The sequence below is a fragment of the Marmota flaviventris genome, chromosome 20 (genome assembly GCF_047511675.1).
Source record: "Marmota flaviventris isolate mMarFla1 chromosome 20, mMarFla1.hap1, whole genome shotgun sequence".
NCBI classification, from domain to species: Eukaryota; Metazoa; Chordata; class Mammalia; order Rodentia; family Sciuridae; genus Marmota; species Marmota flaviventris.
The window spans coordinates 16,894,109-16,920,581 of record NC_092517.1 but is presented as its reverse complement, the minus strand read 5'-3'; the positions used below and the strand labels follow the sequence as shown (position 1 = coordinate 16,920,581).

The window sequence follows — 26,473 nt, the reverse complement described above, 5'->3', positions numbered from 1 at the left end:
AATTCACATACCATATAATTCACCCATCAAAAGTACATAATTCATGGTGTTTAGTATATTCAGAATCGTGCACCCACCACCACAATCAATTTTATTTATTTTGCAGAATCCGGGCATTCTGTCACTGAGCTACATCCCCAGCCCTTTTTCAGTTTTTTATTTTGAGTCAGGGTCTCACTAAATTTCCTGGACAAGACCTTGAACTTGAGGTCCTGGTCCTCTTGCCTCAGCCTCTCCAGTGTATGGGATTACAGGCAGGCACCCGGCCTGGGAGTGGATTGTTGGAATGCAAGGGAGCCCCTGTGTTTTGTCTTTTCCACGTGCCTGCTTCCTCTCCACTTTCTGCCATGAGCTACTGCAGTTCAAGGCCTTTAGCAGAGGCTGAGCAGATCCCATCATGCTGTTGGACTAAGCAGCCTGTAGAACTGTGAGTTGAAACAAACTCCTGTACTTTATAAATTAAATTACCCAGTCTCAGGTGTTCTGTTGCAACATCAGAACATGAACTCATATACTCCTTATCCTCAGTTTTCCTTTCCCCAACTTTTTGCATATAGTCAGTTGCAGTCTTAAAATATTACATAGAAAATTCCAGAATTAAAAATTTACAAGTTTTAAATTGCATGCTGTTATGAGTAGCATGATGAAATATCACACCAGACTGTTATGTCCTGTCCAGGATATGAACCATCACTCTGTCCAGCATATCCGTGTTATATATGCTCCCCTCTGCTGACTTACACAGCTGTCTTGGTTATCAGATCCTCTGTCATTCTGTTGCAGTGCTTGTGTTCAAGTGACCCTTATTTTACTTGATGGCCCCAAAGTGTAAGATTTGGCTATTTGGGTATGCCGGAGAGAGGTCATGAAAGACTTCTTTAAGCGAAAGGTTTTAGCTTAAGGAGAGGGAAAAAACCACATGCTGAGTTGCAAAATTCTACTGTAAGAAAGAATCTTCTGAGAAATTGTGAAGGAGTGAGAAATTTCTGCTCGTTTTGCTCCCCTACCTTGCACTGCAAAAGTTATGGCCATCGTGTGTGATAGGTCTTAGTGAAGGTGGCAAAGGCTTAAGTTGTAGGGTTCAGCACTATGTGCGATTCCAGACATCCACGGTCCTGCGATGTCTTCTGAGGACCAGAGGGGCTTCTGTATTAGACTGTCATTCCCTTTTATGTTGAGTCACTATTCTGTTGTTTGAGTACACTCATCTGTTGATGGACATTTGGTCTGTTTCTGCCTTTTGGCTATTCAGAATAATGCTGCTTGAACATTATAATGTTCTAAGGTTTTAATAACCTATAATTTCAGGTGATTTTTAAAAATTGCTCTGGGCAGGCCTTTGGAAAGCCAGAGAATATTTTCATTAGGTTTCCTATGGAATATTGGAAACAATCAGAGCATCCTTTTTATTAGGTCTGAAGTCTCGGGGTTCCCGCAACACCAGGCTGGGTGTAGGATTTGAACTCGTCCTACCCACCCTCCTCTCACATTGAAGCCACTGAGGTACGACAGGCACAGGTCTCCAAGAGACCTCTAAAATTTAGTACCAGCACATTTAATGTTTAGACCTTTAATGATCCACCTGCCTTTTTTGGGGGAAGGGGCATAAGATGACTGGGGATTGAACGCAGAGGTGCTTTATGACTCAGCCACATACCTGGCACTTTTTTTTTTTTTTTTTTAAGTTTTTAAGAAAGGGTCTCATTTAGTTGCTTAAGGCGTCACTTTTTTCTTTTCTTTCTTCCTTCTTCCCCCAATTATGTGGTAGGTAGGCTTTTGGCCAACCACAGTCCTTTTTTTTTCCCCTAATTCTTGTTGTGGTAAAATATACATAATATAAAATTTATCATTATAACCAAATTAGGTGTGTGTCCAGCGGCATTAAGCACATTCACCTTATTGTGTAGGCAGCACTTCATCCCTCCCCAGAACTCCTCCTGTCCAGCTGGTCTCAGTGCCCATTAACTCCTACCCCCCAGTGCCTTTCCTCCTCCCAGTCCCTGACAACTACTGTTCTACTTCCTGTTACTTGAGTTTGCTATTCCAGGTATATCTGTAACTAAAACTGTCCAGTGTCTTCCTTTTATGAATGGCTTATTTTGCTTAGCATGCTGTCCTCATGGTTCATCCATATGATCGAGTATGTGAGAATCTCACCTTACTTTTGAAGGATGAATAATATTCCATTGTATCTGCATATCACCATTTGCTTATCCCTTGATCTGTTGCTTGTTTCTGCCTTTGACTATTCGCTATTGTGAATACTTCTGCCATGAGCATGGGTGTGCAAGTACCTGTTTGAGTCTGCTTTCAGTTCTCTTGACTGTAAACGTAGGAGTGGAATTGCTGGATCACGTGGCAATTCTGTTTTAATATTTGAGGAACTTCCATGTCATTTTACCTTCCCACCATCCATTTTCAAGAATTCTTCACATCCTTGCCAACATTTCCCTTCCCAGTGGGCATGGTGTGGTATTTCATTATCGCTTTGATTTGCATTTCCCTAAGGATTAGTGATGTTGCTCATATTTTAAGGGCTGGGCACAGTGGTGCATGCCTATAATACCAAAGGCTCAGGCAGGAGGATTGTAAAGTCAAGGCCAGCCTCAGCAATTTACATAGGCCCTGAGCAACTTAGCTTTAAAAAAAAAAAAGAAAGTAAGTCTGTTCAAATCCTTTGCCTATTTTTCATCCGGCTTTTATTATTCATAAGTGTTGGGGGCTGGGGTTGTGGCCCAGTGGTAGAGCACTTCTCATTCCTAGCATGTGTGACAAACGGGGTCCCATCCTCAGCACCACATAAAAATAAGTAAATAAAATAAAGGTATTGTGTCCAACTACAAACAAATAAAAATAAGTATCGGTGAGTTCTATATCATATAGAAAAATATTTTCTAGAAGCAAATCCCTTACAGATGTGTGATTTATAAATGTTTTCTGCCATTTCTTGGATTGTTGCTTATTTAATATTTTCTCTTAAATAGATCACTGTAAAAAGGTAGCCCACCCTCCACTACCACCAGGGATTGAGCCCACGAGCACTTAACCACTGAGCCACATCCCCCGTCTCCCCCCACTACCTTTTTTTTTTTTTTTAAATTTATTTAAATTTTTGAGGTAGGGTCTTACCAAGTTGCTTAGGGCCTTGATAAGTTGCTGAGGCTGGCTTTGAACTCGTATCCTCCTGCCTTAGCCTCCTGAGTCGCTGGGGTTACAGGTGTGTGCCATTGTGCCCAGCCCCTAAATACATTAATTTTTAAAAGGAATATTTTAAAATTTAAAACACTATTAAATACAGTCACATTGCTTAATGAAAAGGATATGAAAATTGAATGTGCTAGGCATCTGATGGACTCTTCGTATCTGATTGATAGCTCAAGTCCTGATGGTTAAGTCCTGTATCTGCACAGACACTCCCCTTCTACCAGTCAGTCTAGAGACTTTCTAGTTTGTCTTCTTAAAGAATAAGGGCCTGGGCCGCCTTAATAGAAGGGTTCAGAGCTCTCTTTGTGAATTAGGGTGTTGAGCAGTTCTTTTCTTCAGAGGAGTAGATAAACAGAGGCAGCTTAAGTTGCTGCTGGAAAGCTGACTAATATGGAATTCTCAGAAAAGTTACAGGGCCAGGGATGTGGGCTTAGTATGCTCTAGGCCCTGGGTGTGATCCCAGGACTGAGAGGGGAAAAGAGGCGGGGAGGGGGGCTGTACCCTGGTGTTAGTTGCCTTTATCAATCTGTATCTTTACCCTCTTGAAACTTTTGAAGACTTTGTCACTTCTAAGAAAGATGAAGTAACGGCACAACCCATTTCCGGGTTAACCCCCCCCCCCAAAAAAAAAAAAAAGATAAGCTCATTTCCTGAAGTAGTCACTAGTTATCTTAAAAAATTCACCCAAATCCAGTCTTAAAATACAAAAACATGACACTGGTAACATTCATACATACATGTCTTTCTGTCTCATGGAGTCAGCTCCAGCTAAGGTGTTAAGCAAAACACTCATATGCTTGGAGGGGTTTATTTTAGGTTCCCTGTTAGGCACACCATTGTTTGTAAGATGCATTCTGGTTTCAGAGATCTTAAAATTTGAAAAAATGTGTAATTTATATCTAGAACAGTGGAATATTGAAGGGATAAATTATCAAACTTTTAAAAATTAAACCAGAAGAATATTATAACAGGATTTGGACTGGGAACGCAGTTATAGAAAAGTGCATTTGTATGTAGACAGGTACTGGGGCCACAACTAACACAATGGCACTGCCACTGTATAGAAAGTCCCCTCTGGATGGACGTAGCTTTGTGGAGCCTTAGCAGGACTGGCCTTCGTGGGAATTAGGAGGTCCCCTTCTCCGGGTTTATGCTGTTCACCCCGCTCCCATGGCTTAGCAAGTGCAGCATGAGCTGGAAAAGCTGCCACTTTCTCCTCTCCTGTGCTAGGTGTGCGCACAGAGGGCAGAAGCTGCACTGATAGCATTTACTATGTGTTAGACTCAGTGCTAAGTGCTTCCCAGACGCTTTTGAACCATTTTCATAAGAAACTAAATGAGTAAAGTATTATGGTCCTCATTTTACTGTTAGTTCTTCAGCCCAGACATCTCTTGAACTCCACAATTGTGTATCTAATTGCCTGGGTAGTTTATTTTCATGATAGCAGCTGGAGCTGTGTGTGTGTGTGTGTGTGTGTAATTGTCAATGGGCCTTTATTTTATTCATTTATTTATTTATATGTGGTGCTGAGGATCGCACCCGTTGCCTCTCCCTCGAGCCCCAGCCCCAGCCCTGGAGCAGTGTTAAGATCTAAGGCAACTTGTGTGTAGGCTCCTGCAGTCTCCCCGCCCTCTGTGCACTGGCCTGCTGTTCTTTGTAGGTAGGGTTTTTCTTGGCCTTTCCTTCTGCCTGGAATACTCTTCCTCCAAAGGTCTGCAAGTCAGACTCTGGTCACTTCCAAATCTTGGTGAACTTGATGCCTCCTTGAGGTTGTGGCCTCCTCTGACCTCACTGTGTGAGCTGCATCCTGTCTCCTCCCCAGCGCTGGGTGCCCACTCACAGTGTTGACTTTATTGTGTGTGGTTCCATTAGGAGATAGGTGTCCCAAGCATAGATCAGTGCCTGGTACATAGCAAGCACTCAGTAATGTTTATTTCATGCATAAATGAGAAAATTGGTATGTGGGGCAGTTTATCAAGTTGTCAAAAAAAAAAAAAAAAAACCCATACAGCTGATAAAAGGTCGAGATAGATTTTGAACTAATACCCATGTATTTTGCCTCTAATATTAGAAAATGATACCCCAAAAATGTTAGGATGTATTGAGTTCATAGGTAACTTTTTCCCCTTATATATCCAGATTTTAATTATTGTTTGCTCTCATAACTAAAAACAAACTAAATTACCAAAGTAGAAGGAAAGAGCCAGATAGCTATCAGGAAGCTAGAATAAGCTGCCACAAGGTTGCAATCTGCTCCTCATCTGTTTAGTCCCACAAATGGCGCTGATCTTATCAGCCTTGAAAATACACAAAGATGGTGTGATAAAGCCCTGGGAACACCTGTGCATGCTTCTGACCTCACATCTTCTGTCAGTGTCTCAATCCTGTATCCTGCTGTGTGACCCTAGACAGTTGTACTTAAACTTGATTGTCCTCAATTTGAAGGGATTGTTGGGAGGATTAAATGAGCATTTTTTTTAAATAAAGACTCTTTTTTAAATATATTTTTTAGTTGTTGATGGACCTTTCTTTATTTATATGTGGTGCTGAAAATTGAACCCAGTGTCTCACACATGCTAGGCAAGTGCTCTACCACTGAGCCACCACCCCAGCCCATAATGAGCTATTTGATATTAAAAACTGGCAGATAATAAACAATGCGGTTAGCTGATGTTATTGTTGTGAAGTTTTGTTGCTACAGAATTTTTAAAAAATATATTTTCTGGTGGATACAGCTTGCTAAAACTAGGGATCATGGAAAGCGAACAAATATTGTTATTGTTCAGGTAGCCTAATAATAGTTTTTAAATATTTGTGTTTTTCATGGCCACTTGCTTGAGTTTATAATTTTTATTACACCTTAAAAATAGCCATATTTCCTTAAGTCATATAAATTTTAATATTTAATGTTGTGGATTTTATGGCTACCATTGTTGTTTTTGCAGTTTGGGTTTACTTCTGTCAATTGGTTGATTTAAAATGATCACCAGAGATTATAATTACCTTGGTTGATGAATAGATGTCTTCTAATTTTGAATGATAAATAAGGTCACATAGTAACCATTGGTTATGAAGAGAATGAAAATTTTTCGTTTGTTTGGCTTAGTTCCTCCCTAAGTTGCTGAGGCTGGCCTTGTTTTGTGATCCTCCTGTCTCGGCCTACCTAATCACTGGGATCACAGGTGTGCCTGGGCAGGAAAGTACTGTAAGACTAGAAGAATCCTTTAAAAAATTGGTCATTCAAGCAGGGAGTGGGACACAGTGGTACATGCATGTAGTCACAGTGATTTGGGAGGCTGAGGCAGGATAATTTCAAGGCTAGTCTTGACAATTAAGCAAGACCCTATCTCAAAATGGAGGGGAGGGGAGGGAAGTGGGGATGCAGCTCAGTGGTAACCTGCCCCTGGGTTCAATCACCAGTACCAAAAAGAAAGTGGGGAGGAACACCACTCAAGTGCAAGGAAATGTATTTGTGTGAATAAATGCATTTGGAGAAATTGATGCAAACTGTCCTGGGGATTTGGGCTTTAGAATCACTCTAGTAGCTTTCAACTTAGCAGTGATCCACACTAAGTATATTTTTATGTTTGTTAACCTGAATCAAAGATTTCTCAAAATAGCACTTACCTTGAGCCAGATAGGGTCGTGCTCATCTATAATCCCAGGTATTCAAAAGACTGAGGCAGGAGGATTTCAAGTTCCAGACCAGCCTGGGCAATTTAGTGAGATCCTGTCTCAAAGTAATAAGTAGAGCTGGGGATGTAGCTCAGTGGTAAAGCACACCCCTAAGCTCAACCCTTAGTAAAAAATAAAAATAATAAAAAAGCACTACCTGTATTATGTGTAAGATCTTATTTTTTAAGAAAGCTATTCATGATTCCCCAAAATAATTTCCTGATTTTTTTTTTTTTTTTTTTTAAAGAGAGAGAGAATTTTTTAATATTTTAGTTTTCGGCGGACACAACATCTTTGTTTGTGCTGCTGAGGATCAAACCCGGGCCTCACGCGTGCCAGGCGAGCGTGCTGCGCTTGAGCTACATCCCCAGCCCAATTTCCTGAATTTTAATGAACTTGCCTCACAGTTTGAAACAGTGTTGACTTATGCTTTAGGAGAGAAGAAATTTGAATTTTAATGTCTTTTCTCTGAAGATGTTGGCTATTATGAAGAAGGTACCTATCCTGGCTATTGACACCTTACTGGTTACAAAAAGGGTCCCAAAAAGCCATTGAAATGAACAAGAGAATGTCGGGATATTCAAGCACCTGGTCTTGGGTTTATACATATTCCCCTTTATAATTCAGGCTGTATCTTTATACACTAGTCATTTGCACTTAAATTTACTGCTATTGAGGTGTTTGTTTGTTTGTTTTGCTACTGGGGATTGAACCACTGAGCTATATCCCCAGCCCTTTTTTATTTTATATTTTGAGACAGGGTCTCTCTGCTGCCCAGGGTAACCTTGAACTTGAGGTCCTTCTTAGCCTCCCAGGAAACTGGGATTCTAGGTATGTGCCATCATGCCTAGCTCTATAGAATTATAAATCCATGTTTTAACTTGACTCTCTTTCTAAAAGGGAATATTCACATAAGGAATAAATGCAGTTGAGAGATTATGACAAGTAATAAAGGCATTTTGGTATAAAAAGAATGGAGTGTGAAAAGAATGTATTCTATAAAAATCATGAACTACATGATTAAAACAAGCCCACCCTCACACTCCACTGCAGAGTACAGCATGAAACCAAGAAAGGGCATACTCTTTGGACCTGTGGAATCTACCACCTCAGAAATAGTGTGCACTAGAAAACAGAGAAATTTATAGTAACTCGTGATTGACAGATGCAGTGTGGGTGGGTGCAGAACGCAAAGATGCTTGGTGGTTATGAGTCACTCTCTTTTTCTATCATAAAATATCCCCTGAGGTTTTTCAGAGACGAATTTTAGGATCAGGTTAATCTGCAATTCTTTAATGAGATAGAAGTCAGTAGAGTGAGGCAGAGTAGGGTGGGGTTAAGCTTATTTATTTATTTATTTGGTGTGGGGGGGTTACCAGGGATTGAACCCAGGGGTGCTTAACCAGTGATCCACATCCCCAGCCTGTTTTAGTTTTTATTTTGAGACAGGGTCCCTCTAAGTTGCTGAAGCTGGCTTTGAATTTATAATCCTCCTGCCTCAGCCTCCCAAACTGCTGGAATTACAGCTGTGCACCACCACACCCAGTGGCTTTTTTTTGAAGTTGGGAGGTGGGGGAGAAGGTTCTGGAATGCAGGTGGAAGCAGCTTAGAACCCATTGAACCTGAATTCTAGAATAGACTGGATGAGTTCAATATAAGTTCATATTAAGACCTTTTTTTAAAAGACTTCATAGAATGTAGCTATCACAGTTAGTGAAATAACAAGCACACATCTTTGCTGGCATGTAAAAAGTAAATGTTTAGTCTGTGAAGTGCAGATTCTCAGACATAAATAAGTGTTTAAGGTCTGGGATCTTTGGTGATAATGAAAAACTACCTTATGTGTGAAGAGGTATCTAAAAATTATTTTTTAATATTGGACAGAAATGAAGCTTTAAAATTAGTTTCTATATAAGCCTTTGTTGCCAAAATTATCTTCAAATAATTTTTTGTGGGGGAGGTAGATAGAGGACATTGAACTGAGGGGCACTTGGCCACTCAGCCCCCTCCCCAGCCCTATTTTGTATTTTATTTAGAGACAGAGTCTCACTGAGTTGCTTAGTGCCTCGCTAAATTGCTGAGGCTGGTTTTGAACTTGTGATCCTCCTGCCTCAGCTTCTGGAGCTGCTGGGATGACGGGTGTGCACCACCTGCCCGGCTTTATTGTGAGTTATTTAATGAGAGGTGTGTCACTAGGAGCTGACATTGTGCTGGCAGTTGTAGAGATTAGCATGACTGCATTTGAGTTGCTCAGATGGGGCTTCCCTCTGTCTATTTTCCCATCTGGTCCTAAGCGCCTTCATCTCTCCTTCCATAGTGGAGGGAAAACATCTAGGGAAAAGAAGTGCTGTAGTGATCTCCTGGTATCCTGGGTATGGAGTTAGGAGTGAGTGGAGTCAGGTTTAGGTGCCAGAGGTGGGAGACAGTGTCTTAGCCTTGTCAGTTGAAGGCTGTAGGATTATTTTTCCCCCTTACAGAAATAAAATGGGTTGGTAAAAGTTTAAAATGTAGCTGTGTGAGGAGTTCTGTGCAGGAGCACTTACTACCATCCTCTGTGGTCAGAGTGTGGGTGAGCGGGAGAGGCCCCGGGTTGATCCCAGCATTGCCCCCTGCCCTGAAGAAAGTAGTTTCTAATGGAATAGTAAAATATAAAAACAAAAAGGAAATAGGTAGTATATATAATAAAAATTCCTTATCATTCTGCTGAAATAATCACTGTTAATGCTTGGTTGATAATTCTAGATCTGCCACCCCCTCTTAGATTTCCTTCCTCTTTTGGGTTTAAGCTTTTTTTTTTTTCCTGTTTTTATTTTGTCTTGCTGATCTTTTTCCATTTGCACACATGTGGATCAACCTCCGTTTATCATACACATGTCAGTATTGTCTGGTTCCCTGTGGCTGGGTATTTGTTATTTCCCCCAGTTTTTCAAGAGTATGGACCACGCTGCGGTGCCTGTGCTTGTGCATGTTGTTTAAGGACTTTAGTTTTTATAGGTTAAATTCCTAGAGTAGAATCACTGGATTAGTCTTTAAGATCATTTCAGTATTTTAGTGGTTATTACCATGATCTCTTCCAGAAAAGGTGGTACCAAGACTGCACATGGTGGCACATGCCTGCAGTTCCAGCGACTCAGAGGCTGAGGCAGGAGGATTGCCAGCCTCAGCAACTTAGTGAAACCCTGCCTTAAAATAAAAAGAGCCGGGGATGTGGTCCAGTGGATAACTGTCCCTGAGTTCAGTTAGTCCCCGGTACCAAAAAAAGAAAAGGTTGTTTTGAGATATGTCATGATTCTGAATAAATTTGAACCTCTTTGGTTTCCTCAACTGTCAGTTCAGGATACAGTGGTCCCTAAGTGTCTGCTGAGGATTAATTCTAGGACCTTCACCCTCCCATACCAAAATCTGTGTGTGCTCAAGTCCCTTAGTCCCTTATATAAAATGGAGTAGTAGCTGCATAGAACCTATGTCTGTATACTTTATGTTGTCTCTAGCAAATCGTTGTTACACACTGTATTGTTTAGGGAATAATGAAAAGAAAAAAGTCTGCCATGTTCAGTACAGTTGCAACTTTTTAAAATATTGATATACATGATATTGATTTTTTTTGTACTTATTTTTGATATTGATTGAATCCACAAATGTGGAAGCCTGTAGATATTGAAAGCTGATTAGTTGATATGTAACCTCCCTTTTGATAGGAGAGAGTGTAGCACATAGTGGGTATTCAGACAGAAACTTCTGGTTGAAAACAAGAGGTGTGGATTATATAGTCTTTAATTCTAGGCTCTTTCAGCTCTGAAATGATTTCGTGGTCACCTGTACCTGGGCAGGTGAGGGCCAGGTGAGGGGGTTGGAGTTAGGGCTGCCAGGTTCTGAATCCCACCCAGCTCAACTGTGTGAGGACTCCATCAGCTGAAAATGTGGCCCTAGTTCCTACCTAGAGTGTCACTGCTCAGGGGTCAAGGTGATTAGGAGAGATAGAGTGTGCCCTGTCTAGTAAGTGGCAGCAGCTGTTAGTAAGACAAAACAGGTTTCTGAAAGAAGCCTTGAAGGATGGGATTCTCCATCAGCCTTGCAGTTTTCTAAAAGAGGAAACCAATCTGCTGCTCCTATGTGGCTGCTGACTTCTAAGCCACTGTCGGGGCCTCCCGAGGCCTGATATTCGAGAGTGCCTGACGTGCTGTCATTGTGCCCTAGCTGTGATTTCCAGATCAGTTATCTTGTTGTCTGGTTAAAGCATTTGATTGTTCTGGGTTGGATGGCTGTCCTTGTTTGGTTCTATGTATAAGCTTGTTTTTGCCCCAAAAGTGAACTCTGACAGTTAATAGTGGAAAATTCGTGGACTTGAAATCTAGACAGATGTGGAATCTGGTTATTTGGCCTATCCCCTGGATGTTCCTTGGCAGGTAGCATGCATCCTTTGGTTTAAAAAAGGAGTCAGTGAGGTGCAGTGACACATGTCTGTAATCCCAGCTGCTTGGCAGACGGAAGCAGGAGGTTCACAAGTTCTAGGCCAACCTGGGCAATTTAGCGAGACCCTGTTTAAAAATGAGAGCCAGCTGGGGACAGAGCTTCCCTGGGTTCAGTCTCCAGTACTGGACTAGGGTTGGGGAAGGGGATTCAGGAAGTAATTTAAAATCTCTGGGCTTCTTACACAAATTAAATGCAATGTTACCTGGAGACAGTGGTGCACACCTGTAATCTCAGTGGCTTAGGAGGCTGAGGCAGGAGGATGGCAAGTTCAAAGCCAGCCATAGCAATTTAGCAAAGTCCTACGCAACTCAGTGGGACCCTGTCTCTAAATGAAATGTTACTAAAAAGGGGCTGGGGATGGGGCTCAGTGTTTAAGCATCTCTGGGTTCAATCCCTAGTACCCTCCCCCCCAAAAAAAAGAAAGATGGAGAGAGAGAGAGAGAGAGAGAAGGTTTGCAGCACACATCTTAGAAATATGTTTCTTTTTCTTTCTTGGAGGCAGAACAACAGCAGCAAGAAAAAACCCACTTTCGTCCTCATATTCTGATGCTCGCGCTTTGTGTGTGTGTGTGTGTGTGTGTGTGTGTGTGTGTGTGTGTGTGGTGCTGGTATTGAACCCAGGGCCTGGTGCCTGGCAGCCAAACCCTCTACCAACTGAGCTGTGTCCCCAGCCCCTCCTCCGCAGTCGTCATAGTAATGTGTTGGTCAGATTCAGGGGCAGTGACTCATACTCAGTAATCCCTAAAGGAGAGAAACACGATTGACAAAGTGTTCCGCTAGGAGCCAGGAGGTCTGGGCCTGCGCCCCAGGTTGGCAGTGTAACCCCAGCTCCTGTCCCCATTGCCCTTGTTTTGTCTGGAATATTTGTGGAAACAGACTATTATAGGAATTTTTCTGTATGATTTGTAGATTCTAAAAAAGGCTCACCCCTGCTCTGTACATGGTGCTCCTTGAAGCGCTTTTGTTCTAGAATCATAATCACTGGTTTTGCTCGCCCAGGTTCAAGTGTCGTCTACGCTGCATCAATGGAGCACATTCAGGGGGCCTGGAGGACGATCAGCAATGGCTTTGGACTCAAAGACGCCGTGTTCGACGGCTCCAGCTGCATCTCCCCCACCATAGGCCAGCAGTTCGGCTACCAGCGCCGGGCGTCGGACGACGGCAAGCTCACAGACTCTTCCAAGGCCAGCAGCACTATCCGGGTCTTCTTGCCGAACAAGCAGAGAACAGTGGTATGTGCGCGCTCCTCCCGGGACCCCGAGCTGCCTGTCTGCAGTAAAGGACAGTGTGGCGCGTGCTGTCCCGCTCAGAGGCGGGAACCTCATCACGGGTCTTTATCAACTCATTTTTCCAGTGGTGGACTCTGTCTTGTCGCATTGCTGTTCTCCCTTCCTCCCTCCTCTCCGCCCCTGGGCCTTCCTCCCATCGTCGCTGTCGACCACTGTGGCCTCCTGTCTACTACTTAGCCAGGCAAATTGTCCATTCTACTGAAGGGGGTATTTCTGAGACTTTTCTTTGAAAAGTTTCTTTAGTTCTTTCAGCTAAATTAGTTTTTAAAAAGTGTGGAGAAAATAAGAAAATCATTCGGGTATGTTTCACAGGCTCAGGACGAATCCAGAGGCAGCTTAGATCACAGTTTTCAGAAGTAAGGAGCAGTCGATGGTCAGTGTCTCCTGTCCCTTTGCCAGGACACTTGTCATTTCTGCGAAGTGCATTCTTCTAGAACCAGGTTCACGTTGGCATCATGGTAGGACACTGCCGCTGAGTGTTCCTACATAAGACGTCCAATTTTTCTAACACTTTATGACTCAAAGTTTACTATTCTCCAATAAAAAATAGAAATATGAAATAGAAAGTGTCTTAAATAGAAAAATCAAGTTGTATTATGCTTGGGGACATTCGAGAAAACCTTAGTGCAAAACTTGCCTGTCTCTTCCTTTCCACCCTTGGCTCTCTGTGTGAACACCCCCCCACCCCCCGTGGGCCCTGTAGATGAAGAAGAAGCCAGGCGCTGAGGTGGGACCGGCTGGATCAGCCAGTGTCGTCAGTGTGCTAATAGATTGCAAGAGAGCGGGGCTGGAACCCCGGGCTTCCCAAACGCTAGGCAAGTGCTCTGCCACAGAGCCACCCCCCCCCCCCAGCCTCTTCATAAATTCGTTTATACTTCATTTGGGAACCACTGGATCCCCCTATTTGCAGTGGTGGGCACTTTTAGGTGCATTTTGTCCTGAAACCACAAAAGGCCAACTAAATTTATGTTTGTCCCCTTCCTAAAATGAAAAGTTTCCTTTCTGACCTTAAATTGAGAGGTCATGTAGGAATTGGGAATGTCAGGGGAATCTGAGGACCATGTGGCCCCTCTTCTGGGCATTACTGTCCCTCCGTTGCCATCTCTACCAGTTTGCCTAGAGGCCGGGCAGCAGTTTGGCCAGTGCTGGTGTATGGAGCCTGAGCGGCCGACCCAAAGGACAACCCCCGTTGTCTTTGAGTTGTGTCTTCCATACATGGTGCATGATGGTTTGAACCTCTGCTCCCTGACCTTGATGGACTGAGCTCCTCCTTAGTCCTGTGCCTGGTTCCTGAGCCCACTGGGCTGTGGTCATTCCTCAGTGTGGGATGCGTCGTCTTCCGCGTGGTCTTTCTTTTGAACACAGCGGGGTCATGGAGCCAGTAACTTTATAAGCTCGACCTCTGCAACCTGGGAGAAAGTTTTAGCAGAGATTAGTTTCTTCTATTTCTTTGGCTAAAGATGGATCATATCTGCCTCTGGGAGAACCAGCTTCCTTTGCCCGGGCATCCAGCTCTGGGGAAGCAGCAGGCGAGGAATGAGTGACTTGCCAGGGGGCAGTGCCCCTGGAACCTCAGTGAAGACTCAGAAATCGTCAGCGGATTCCAGCGTGTGTGTATGGGGGGAGAGTAAAGAGCAGGTCCAGAGAAAGGATGTGGAGGTTATTTACAGAATTTTAGAAGCAAGGAGCAGATGGTCAGTGTCTCCTGTTATCAGTCTTCTGTACTTACATGTCACCTTGTCCTGCCACTCTGCTGCTTTTCAGTGTCACCGCATGAGCGAGTGACCTGAGAACCGTGGCATCTAGAATCTGCTAACAAGTTCAGATGCAGCGTCCTGAGCATGGGGGAGGGAGGAGCTGCAGATCTGTGCTTTCACAGCTCCTGGGGCGAGGCTAGCACCAGCCACCAGGGGGACCTTGCTAGGTTAGAGAGCACTTCAAGAACTGTCCTGCTCTAGGACCCCGTGACTTAATGAGGGTGGATGCTGTAGCCAGGGGCTGCCTCCCGGCTCTGCAGGCCTGGCCTCGTGGGGTTGAGGGAGGGAGGTCCTGGTGCTGCGCGGATCGGGGTTCACCTTCATTGTCCTCGTTCTTGGTGTCTTCGTGGTTTAGGTCAGCATAGCTCATTGCTTTCCTGAAATGCATGGGGTCTCTCTGAGATTAACACTGCCTCTGGAAGCCTCTAGAATCAACCTGTGGAGCATTTAAAATACACATGGAAGTGGAGAGGTCGGGGGTTGTGATGCCCATCCTCCCAGGTCACACTGAGCGAAGGGTGGCCGTTCTGTTCAATCTCTTTCCATCTCTTCTTTCTCAATTATTTTGATACAAGCTTTAGTTAACATTGATCTGAACTATGTTGGTGTGTACAAGAAAGTTTTAGAATGTTAATTTCATGTATTTATTTGTAAATAAAACATTTATATGGGCCAAAGGTATTAGGTGACCCAGCCTCTCCCTGCCGGCCCAGTGTTTTTCCTCAGAGAATTCATGGGATGAAGGTGTCTTTGCTGGGTGCGCATTCTGGGCAGCTGAGGCAGGAGAATTGCAAGTTTGAGCCCAGGCTGGGCAATTTAATGAGACCCCATCTCAAAGTTTAAAAAGGATTGGGGGTGTGACACAGTGATACAGCACCCCTGGGCTCAATCCCCAGAACTGAGCTGCAGGGAGGATGGGTGGGTAGAGAGATTTTTTTAGGGGGCGGGGGGAGTACCAAGGATAGAACCCAGGGGTGCTTAACCACTGAGTCCCATCCCCAGCCCTTTTTTATATTTTATTTAGAGACAGAGTCTCGCTGAGTTGCTGAGGGCCTAAATTGCTGAGGCTGGCTTTGAATTTGTGATCCTCCTGCCTCAGCCTCCCAAGTCGCCAAATTACAGGTGTGCGCCACCGCGCTCGGCCAAGAGACGTCTTCATCTACTTGAAGAATCACTTGGTCCCCCTCTTAGCCTGTTGGTAGCATGTTCCCTCCCTTCCACACATCTGAAGGAGAGAAGGAAACCATCAGACCAAAGAGGCTATAAAAATCTCTGTTGGACCTTCAGTAGTTTGGAAAAACCTTTTCCTTCCTCCCCAATTTGATCCTTTGGGAAAGTGTTCTCTCCCCCGCCCCCCAATTATCTCCGGGATTGATGGCTGTGCAGGTTCACATTCTTCTAGGCTGTGCCCTCTTAGTGCAGAGCCCATCTTTATGCTTCAAAGACTGACGACTGGGCAGATGCGATCCCATCAAAGCTGTGGAAACCTCTGACATGGCCCTCACTGAGGCTGTCACGATCCTTAAGCTGACTTTCCCTCCTTTCCTCCCAGATTGTTTGGTTAGCTCTGCCTGCATCCAGGTCTGTGGCCTGGTGTGGAGCCTGTCAGCTGGCAGGCGCAGACCTCTCTGCCCTCAACTGGCCAGGGAAGGGTTGCCTGGAAAGGACTGGGATGGCCTCTGTGAGCTGCTGCACTTTGAGCTTCAGGAGGAGGAAGCCCGCTGCGGGCGGTTCCCAGGTGTCGCCTAGCTGTGTTCTGTCCTCCTCGCTGGCTCTGCCCACTTGAGTGGCCTGACATTTTTTTTGCATTGGAGATGGAACCCAGCGGTGCTCTACCACTGAGCTACTCTGGCAGCACTTTTTATTTTGAGACGGGGTCTTGCTAAGTTGTTGAGGCTGGGCTCCAACTTGGGATCTTACTGCCTCAGTCTTCTGAATTGGATCAGAATAATACAAAGAGTAAGAGTAGGAAGTGGGGACACCCATGTGCCACCATGCCCAGCCTCTAACTAGGCTTTGAAGATTGGGTACGAGTGATAGTGGAGGGACTGGATGCTACTAAGGCTGTGTGGTGTGGTGTGGTATGAATGTAAATTCGGGATAACACTGGCCTGGTCCCTCCAGCAGGACAGCAGCTGTATTTCGTGCACTTCCTGTTTCCCCTTTAACGGTATAATGGTGGAAAGCACATATGAGATAGAATTTTTGTTAGGAAAACCCTAACATTTTGTTGAGCCATTTTGTTCAGATAGGCAATTTTTTGGGGGTGGGGGTGGAGGATACCAGGGATTGAACTCATGGGCACTTGACCACCAAGCCCCATCTCCAGTCCTATTTTGTGTTTTATTTAGAGACAGGGGCTCACTGAGTTGCTCAGGGCCTTACCATTGCTGAGGCTGGCTTTGACCTCGAGATCTTCCTGCCTCAGCCTCCCAAGCCACTGGGATGACAGGTGTGGGCCACCACACTGGGCAAGAAGAGGCAATTTTTTAAAATCCCATAAACTCATCTCATTTTGTCTATGGCTCATATTGGCTCATGTTCCTTTCTGGGGGGGTGTTCATGTTTGTGTGTACATAAGTGAGATGTGTAAAGGGAAAGTGTCCTTTATTCTTCTCAACTGCAATCTCTGATTGTAACTGCTAAGAGTATTTCCACACTTGTACAAATGTGTGTCTCCATTTCCTACTCTTACTCTTTGTATTATCCTGAACATATTTTCCCCTAGTCAATACATCATGGGTTCCCCTCTACATTATTATAAGCAGTGTAACACAATGGATGCGTTTAGTGTGTGACAGTCTGGGTGCTGCGCGCTTGATTCAAGCACTCCCCTGCGGCTGGACACTCAGGTTGCTTCCTCTGTGTGTGCATGTGTGTTTGACATTGCAATCAGTGCTTTGTAAGTCTTCAGCGCCCCCTTGACAGATTCGTTGATTGATACCTGTGCTCTTCTTCCGAGGGCTGCTGCAGCGCTGTGGTTCCTAAGGGCGTCTTTTGTTCGCAGGTCAATGTGCGGAATGGCATGAGCTTGCACGACTGCCTCATGAAGGCGCTCAAGGTCAGAGGCCTGCAGCCCGAGTGCTGCGCCGTGTTCCGACTTCTCCACGAACACAAAGGGTAAGAGCTCCAGCCGCCAGCTCCTCTTCCAGAATAGTTACTCAAATAACTAGTTTCATAAAAAATATTTGTGCCAGCTTTCTATAAAGTAGCATGTGGTCACCTACCTTTGTTTATGAAGAGATAATTCAGAGAAATAAGGCACTAAGAACTTGACATCCTTGCTGGATATTCTGTTGAGAAATAAATACACGGTGGGCGCTGATGGTGTTCCTGAGGACGGGGCCGGGTATGCCCTGCCACCTCCAGGTCAGGTCTAGTGATTCACTCATTCGTTTGTATTTTTTGTTGGGGGGGTACTGGGAGTTGAACCCAGGGGTGCTGAACCACTGAGTTCCACCTCTAACCTTTAAAATTTTGAGAAGGGGGCGGGTGGCTGGGGTTGGGGCCCAGTGGTACGGCACTTTCCTAGCGCACGTGAGGCACTGGGTTCAATCCTCAGCACCGCATAAAAAAAAAGTAAATAAAATCCATTGACAACCAAAAAATATTTTAAAGAATAAATAAATAACAGTGTTGTGTCCATCTACAACTAAAAAAGTATTTAAAAATTTTTGGAGATGGTCTCACCAGGTTGCTGGGGCTGTCCTGACAGGATCCTTCTGCTGCAGGGAAAACTTACTCTGTTTCTTATGGTGGTGGCAAGCTGGAGTCGTGTCCTCAAGGACCGCGACTAAAACCTGTAGCATCCGAGCATCCATGATCATCCATTATCTGTTATTTTTACCCCCCAAAATGGGGAAAACTTTGGAAGGGTCTTTGAGCTTGGCTTTGTTTTTGGAAAGCTATGACTTCTGCTACTCATCGTCACACCTCTTCATGTTCCGAGGAGATCCCAGTTCCAGAGAGGAGTCCACACTCTGCACCGAGGAACAAACTCAAATGCATCTGTTCCTTTCTGTTCAGGAGGCTCAGATCCTCACAGCAGACCTCAGTTTTAGCTGGATGTAGCCCTGGGTGGCTCCACCAGGCAGGCAGGCCACAGTGCTCCTGAGTTACCAGAAAGATTGAGACCGGGAGGGGCTTGGTCTGCTTTTCCCCAGAGCTGCGTGATCAGGGGCTGGCCCACGGCTCAGAGCAGCTGAGGGCTGAGCGGAGGCGGGGTCCCCTCCCTCTTCACTAGGACGCACAGGACTGGAAAGTGCTGTGGAGTGTCCTGGGCCCTGTCCTGGGTATTTACTGGGGATAACCAGGAAGAGGGCTTGGAGAGGTCTCTGGTAGGTGGGGCCAGGGTTTGAAAGGTGCAGTGTGTGTGACGTTCTCTGCTCACTGAGATTCACCCTTCAGGAAATGGGGCAGAGCGGAGCTGGGCATTCTGTTTTACTTAAATGGATACATTTGGTGTTGTCTACAACATAGTAGTCTCAGTCTTTATGACAGTTGAGTCTCCCAAAGACTTATTTTTACAGACTGTAAACAGCTCTGCAGAAACAAGTCTTTTATTAATGGTAACGTGCATTTGTAGTCCCTTTCTATTTATGAATCTTCTAGATTGAAGTAGGCAGACACACACGAAAATCCTGGCACTGTGGTCATATTTATACACATTTGGCAAGATTTTAGGGTTTTTTAAAATAGAATGTTAACGTCACAGACCCTACGTTAAGATATAGTTACAAGTTGGACCTGGTGGAACACACCTGCGATCCCAGCTGCTAGGGAGACTGAGGGGGGAGAACCACCCATCACCCCGCTCACCCCTACTCACCCCACACCCTTCCCAAGACAGTGTTACATGTCACTGTTCAAAGCAGACTAACGACACCAGCTCTGGAGTCCGTAGACCTGGATTCCGAGTCAAGTCTTACACTTGCCATCGGCAGGCCATCTTCCCATTTTTAACACAAGGACAAGGAGGACAAGGACACTGGCTCTTGGTGTTGTGTGGATCTAATGCGCCATGTCTAAGTGGCAGGGAGAGAATGGGAGCTGCTGTCCACCCCCCACCCCCAACTCGTCCCAACATTTCCTTTTCACTCTTTTTCAAAATTTTTAGTAAAAAAGCACGTTTAGATTGGAATACGGACGCCGCCTCCTTGATCGGAGAGGAGCTGCAGGTGGACTTCCTGGACCACGTGCCCCTCACCACACACAACTTTGTAAGTCGCAGTGTCGTCTCTCTGGGGCATGTTGGTGACGTGCGTTGCCCACTAGGAGTTTCTGAGCAGAAATTCTTTATATTGCTGAAAACTTGGGCTAAGCCTTTGTTCACAACAGGCTGTTTAGACTCGGTTAGCCAGAGGGGTGCTTAATTTCTGCATCAACATCTTCATCTGCATAGATGTTTGGGAGCTTGGGTGGAAATGCCTTTGGACGGGTTTCAATTACTAAGTGTAATCCACACCTGTGTTCTTTTGTCACAGGCTCGGAAGACGTTCCTGAAGCTTGCCTTCTGTGACATCTGTCAGAAGTTCCTGTTAAACGGATTTCGGTGTCAGACTTGTGGCTACAAATTCCACGAGCACTGTAGCACCAAAGTCCCCACCATGTGTGTGGACTGGAGCAACATCCGGCAGCTCCTGTAAGGCACCATCTTTTTTCCTCCCCCAAAGATTGTGGGTGCCGGGGGGTGTGCGTTCTGACTGCGCGACTCGGGCACACTTGCTGGGTGAATTGTTTTGATCTCGGAACCTGCTTTAGAAACGTGGGGGTTGTGAGACTAGTTTTAGTGTGTGGTCAGATTCTCCAAAATAAGCGGGCAGAACCTGTCACCTGTCAAATAGATGGTGACATTCAATGAGGAAAAGGACAGATGGATACCAAAACCCAAAAGATTCTTGAATTTCCTGTCCTAGCACTGATTTCTCCAAGGCCGCCAGCGACACTGCTCTGTTTTGTTTAGTAAGGTGACGAGGCCATGGCACGGAAGGGCAGGAGGGCACAGTGGTGCTGTTTATTTACCTCAGACACAGGGTTTGGGCTTAAAACGGTTTGAAAGATACTTATTTCCTTCAGGAGACAAACCAGGTATCAAAATGTATTTGATAACGTTTTATTAAATAATTGAAATTTTTCAATTAAAACTGCTCATCCCAGCATGCCTTTCAAAAACTTGTGTTTACCGGGATGTGAATAGCCAAAGTTTTATCCTTTCCTGAGGGTAGAAGGCAGCAGAAAATCAAGGGATTGTCATTAAACCACAGTGGGGCTAAGGGACTGTCACTCCACAGACCCTGAGTTAATTTTCCAACACACACACACACACACACACACACACCAACCAATCATAGTGAGAATGTCGTCTTTGCTCTCTTGCTAGTCACATGTTGACTTTTGCAGACAGGTTGAGTAACTTAAATGGTGCAAACTTTGGAACCCAGCAGATGTCAGATTCTCAGTCCTGTCACTAACGGATACCTCTGAGCCTCAGTTCATTTCTCAAAAAAGGAACGTGGCCTTCCCTGCAGTACCCCCTCCCAGGAGGCCGAGCTGAGCTAACGGGAGATTGCTGAGCACAGGCTCAGGGAGGGCGGGCGCCTCCTGGGGGCAGGACCCGTCTGCTCTCACTGATGACTTCTGGTGCTGAACACGCTTTGCTTATCTCTGTCTCCGAGACATGGTTTCCAGAGAGCGCTAAGTGCGCTAGGTGGTGCAGCGCCCTCCTGGAGCTTCACAAAGCATTTTGAGGGAGCTGAACATGGGAACCACTTCCTAGATGACATTCTGCAGTCATTTAGTCCCAGTTGTTTGGTTGCTGTCCCCTTACTCCAGGTGGCCTGGAACAGTGGCGGAGAACGTGGCGGGGCAGATTTCTGTTTGGCAGCTGTGGGTTTGCGAGGCGGGCAGCTGGTTTTCTCCGAGATTTCTGCACATCTATAAACGAGTCTTTCTGTCGCTGATGTCATTTAGGTTGTTTCCAAATTCCACCATTGGCGAGAGCGGGGCCCCGGCGCTGCCCTCCTTGACGATGCGTCGGATGCGAGAGTCTGTTTCCCGGATCCCTGTCAGGTACGGGGACGCCTGGAGCTGTCCTCTTGGGGAATCATGTCGGGGTGAGGGGTGCGGTGCTGCCACAGACAGTGGGAGTCCTCGCCGCGTGGCGTGTGGAGCCCTGGCCGCTCCTCCAGGCCTCGCTACTGCTGTCCCTCTGTGGCCCTGTAGTTCTGACATCCCAGAAAGTGACTGTGTATACAGTTCCTTCTGGTATCATAACACCTCCTTGAATACCATATGTTAAAGCTTGCCATTCTGCCTTCCTTGGTATACAGTAAGATGAGCCCCAATGGGACTGGTCCCCAAACTGAAATAGTGATTTATCAGTAATAAGACCCTCATCTCCGAAATGCCTCACATTGCCAAGACTATGATATTCTTGCTGACTTAAAAAAATATAATTTTTTTCAGTATAAATATCCTTCCTAATATGCCTTGCTTATATTTTGTTTCCCAGCTTTAAGAATCGGGACTTATTTGAGTTTGTGTTGCTAAGTGTTTCACATAATATAGAATCAGTTGGAAACAATACTTTATTTATTTTTATGTGGTGCTGAGGATCGAACCCAGGGCCTCGCATGTGCTATACGGGCGCTCCACCACTGAGCCACAACCCCAGCCCCTGATTTTTTTTTTTACTTAGAAAAACGTGCCTTCAGTCCCTTGAGTTCCTAAGTGGGTGTCCCTGAATCAGAACAAAGCTTGAACTCATCATCTTTACAGCAAATAATGACAGTGTTTGACGTTATTCTCTGAGGGGGGTGTCGGTATTGCACCCAGGGCCTTGCGAGTACTAGGCAGGTACTCAACCAAAGAGCTACGCCCCAGCTGCCCCACCCTGATGGCTGGGTCACTGTTTTTGGGAGGGGGCGCAGAGCTGGGAATGGAACCCAGGGCCTGATGTACCGGGGCAGGCGCTGTGTGATGCCAAGGCTGGGTCTCCAGACACCCGCCTTCCCCAGGGTTCTGCTTCCCGAGCTCTTCCCGGTTTGGGTGGGAAGGTGTGCTGTTGGCCCAAAGAAGCCAGTGGTTCACTGCCCAGTTAGGACTGCAGATCTAACATCTGAATTGGCAGGAATTGCCTTTGTGTGCTGGTCTTGGAGAGGGGGCGGAGCGCGGCCTCGGCCTCGGGCAGCCCGGCTGGCAGCTCTCAGCTCTGTTTTAAATCTTGTGTGAAGTTTTCTAAATTAAACTGGGCAGATTCCAACTAGCTTAGTAGGTGTTGGTGTTTGGCAAATGTTAATAATCTGTTCTTTCTTCTAGATTCTATAACAATTTGAGGTGTTCTGTAGGGGTGAAGGAGAAATTTTATAATGTATTGATCTCCTATGTATGTGAATTACAATTCCAAGATTATTTTGCTTCTCAAAAAAAAAAAAAAAAAAAAAAACACCCAAACAGAAGAGCGTTTTAAAATTCTGCATGTCAAAAGAATAACATGTTGAAAAAGATTTATTTTTAGTTGTAGGTGGGCGCACCCTTTGTTTTATTGATTGTTAGGCAGTGCTGAGGACTGAACCCAGGGCCTCACCCATCTAGCCAGCGCTCTCCCACGGAGCCCGCCCCAGCCCCAGCCCCAGCCCCAGAATGAAACATTTTGTCAACGGTTGTACAGATCAAGTTGTTCCCTAATTTCTTTTCTCCTTCCTTCAATGTTACTGAGGATTGAACCTAGAGGCACTTTACCACTGAGCTACACTCACAGCCCTTTTAATTTTGAGACAGGGTCTTGATACATAGCCCAAGCTGGCCTTGAACTTGAAGTCCTCCTGCCTCAGCCTCTCGGGTCCCTGGGGTAAAGAGGCCCATGCCACCTTGCCCTTGAGTACCCCTCGATATCTCAATGAAGGTACTTGGGACGCGGTGGGGAAGCCCGATGGCCACTGATGGAATTTTCCTTCTCCTCCTCTAGTTCCCAGCACAGATACTCCACGCCCCACGCCTTCACCTTCAACACCGCCAGCCCCGCCTCTGAGGGCTCCCTGTCCCAGAGGCAGAGATCGACGTCCACACCGAATGTCCACATGGTCAGCACCACCCTGCCTGTGGACAGCAGGATGATTGAGGTAACAGGGCCCCTGGGGGACAGTGATGAGATCAGTCAGTTCATATGGGTGGGGTTCAGGGTTATGGCAGAGAATTTTGGGGTGCAACCCGGTCAGGGCTGTTGCAGCACTTTTTCTGGGGCCCCTGGAGTTTTAAGATTCCTTCCTGTCCAGCATGTCCGCAGCTGGGCTGAGCGGGTTGGTGCATCCTTCAAGTGAGGACGGGAATCGCCTGAAGAGATGCTGACAGCTGGATGCCTTCTTCCCACTGTGTGGGGAGCCCGGGCAGGAGGCAGTGTGGGAAAGAAAGTAATGGTGTTGGGGCACCCCAGCCCCTGGAGGAATTTTAAGTGATTGGATTTAGAAATAAAAGGGTGGGGCCTGGGAGCTCGTGAGCAGTCCTTCAGGCAGAGGGAAAAGTGCCCCCAGCTAGTGTTTTCAGTCTGCCTTTCCTCTGCTTTGCTTTTTGGTGTGTTGTGTGTTTGGTTTGCTTTCTAGTCATCTTTAATAACAACTGAATACACTTAAAATACTTCCTTTGTTCTTTATTCTTCTTTATTTCTTTCTCATTGCTTTGGACTAGAATAACAGCCTGAATGCTTCTCCCAGGGCGTGGTCCAGACGATTTTGTGTGAGGGGAAGAGTAGGTATTCTTCTTCATGCCTTTGCCTTCTTGTCATTAACAGTCAATCCTATCTAATGGGAAGCCATTGTCAAGTCAGTTCACATGTCTAGTCGGACTTGTTTCCGTGTTTTCTTTTTAAGTCAGTAAAAACACACTCTATGTCGTATTTCTCAAGTTAATAGTTTTTTTTTTTTTTTGTTTTTCTGGTACTGGGGATTGAAGCTGGGGATGCTCTACCCCTGAACTACATCCTCTGCCCTTTTATTTTGTGGGAGGTCCTCACTAAGTTGCCCAGGCTGGCCTCAAACTTGCAATCCTCCTGCGTCAGTCTCCCAAGTAGCTGGGATGACAGGCGTGCCCACCACACCTGGCTCAAAATAGATTGTGCAAAATATTCTAATGTCCTTGGCTTCACAGAGTCAATTTTAACCACCAAGTAGTTGCTAGACTTAGACTTAGTTGGCACTTACAACACCAGTGTTTTGTTTCTACATTGGAAAGCAATGTTTTGATTAGAAATCAAAAGCTTTGGTTGACATGGACTGGGAGGTCCTTTATTAAATGCTCATCAGAGATGACTGCTCTCTGAGCATCCTGCTTGTTCCCGGGGCTGGGCACAATGGTGTGTACCTGTGGTCCCAGTACTTGGGAGTCCAGGACAGGATCACGTCTGAGGCCAGCCTGGGCGACTTGCAAGAGCCTGTCTCCACAGGGCTGGGTGTGGCTCAGGGTCAGTGCTGGCCTAGCACGCCCAGGTCCTGGTTCCGTCCCCAGTATCACAAAAAAAAAACTTAAGGACACCTGCCACTTCGGGTGTGGGTTACCTCACTCAGACCGCGGGTCACTTTTTATTTTGGTAATGAACCCAGGGCACTGTGACACCGAGCTATGTCCCCAGCCTTTTTACTTTTTATTTGGAGATGGTCTTGCTAAGCTGTTGGAGATCCTCCTGACTCAGCCTCCTACATTGCTAGGACTTATGGTTGTGCGTCCCCGTGCCCGGCTGAAAGTGTCACTTGGATAGTTGTCAGGAGGCTGTGCATAAGCTGTGGGTGCTGTTGTCATTATGGTTTGTTCTGATATTAATATAACAACAAACCAGCTACTTTTCTTACATGATTTTTTTTTGCCAGTATAAGCACTTTAATACTTAAATGTTAAAAGCGAAAAATTCTTCACTCTTATTATAAAGTAACTAGCACAACTATTGTGCTTTAACCTTTTCTATACTTTTTTAGAAACATTTTAATTCTTGGGTTCTTTTGTATGATTGAGCATTTTAACTGGACGTTTTTGTTCTACGTAAGCCTTATTTAGTTCTCCTAAACGAAAAGATTCCGAGACCAGAGAAATACCCCTCCTGACTGTAGAAATGAACAGCAGAGCAAAGGGTGACATACACAGTGGACACAGGGAAGCAAATCAAGTGACATTAAGAAAAAGATCCTTGTATGTGTGGGAGTAGTTGTGTTATTAAAGGTGCACTGCGCCATGCTCTGACTGAATCACAGAGCAGTTCCTGAATATTCTCCTGAACTCAGGTTGGTTTTGGCCAGTGGATTCCTCTCGCCGGAGCTGGCCTCTTGCAGACATGCTGCATGGATCCCGGCTGGGGCGCGTAGGGAGGGTCGCTGTGTCCCTGAGCAGCTCTGCAGGTTGGGGAATGAGGACGAGGCTTTATTGATAACCCCTGGGGGTGGAGAAGCAGCCTGACTCATCATCCTTTTTCTCTTTGCAAGACGTCATTGCGTGGGAACATTCTAGTGATAGTCATGTTAAACAAGCATCTTGTCTACACTGTGGTCACAAAAAGAAAACCCTGAATGTAGGGCCTCGGGGACAACACCATTTTTAAGGGGGCCGAGGGGTTTCATGTTACTTTGTTAAATGTTCCACTTGAAGTGAAGACTTTCAAAGTTGGGATTTGGGGCTCATGGAGGCCCCTGTGATTCAAGCAGTCTTTGGTTTCTGATAAATTCAGAAGGCTGCCTTGGACCTGTCACCTGAGCAGAGCGTGACTACCTTCAGGGCTTGCTCCCAGGGGACAGGCAGCCTTGGGTTTCTCTGCCAGCTACGGCTCGGTGGCCTGGCAGGTCTCTTGACTGCTCCCATGACTTTTCATATACGTGAAATATTGCCCAAGCCCTTGGGGATTCCTGGTCTCTCCAGCTCTCTGTGATTGCGGCTGGATAGACCATGTCAAGTCCACCTCTGGCCCGGGGACTCCAGCCCCTAGCCGGGTGAGCTCGCCAGGGAGTCCCAGTGCCCCCACCTCCTGTAACCCCAGAGGACCAATAGAGCAAGGTCCCAAGGCCTGGGAAGGGTCTCAGCTGACGGTGACTTTGCTCGCCC

The 26,473-nt window shown here is 45.8% G+C and overlaps 1 protein-coding gene across 3 annotated transcripts in view; it reads left to right on the top strand.

The window, feature by feature from the left end:
• The window catches only part of Raf1 (Raf-1 proto-oncogene, serine/threonine kinase), a 64,537-nt gene that overhangs the window by 27,693 nt on the left and 10,371 nt on the right, over positions 1-26,473 (top strand). For all 3 annotated transcript variants that reach the window (XM_027931826.2, XM_071605851.1, XM_027931827.3), the window contains 6 exons: positions 12,352-12,584; positions 17,406-17,518; positions 19,515-19,617; positions 19,882-20,039; positions 21,368-21,466; positions 23,364-23,517. In XM_027931826.2, coding sequence (XP_027787627.1) covers positions 12,378-12,584; positions 17,406-17,518; positions 19,515-19,617; positions 19,882-20,039; positions 21,368-21,466; positions 23,364-23,517 — 834 coding nt within the window. In that variant the 5' untranslated portion in view covers positions 12,352-12,377. The remainder of the gene's footprint in view (positions 1-12,351; positions 12,585-17,405; positions 17,519-19,514; positions 19,618-19,881; positions 20,040-21,367; positions 21,467-23,363; positions 23,518-26,473) is intronic.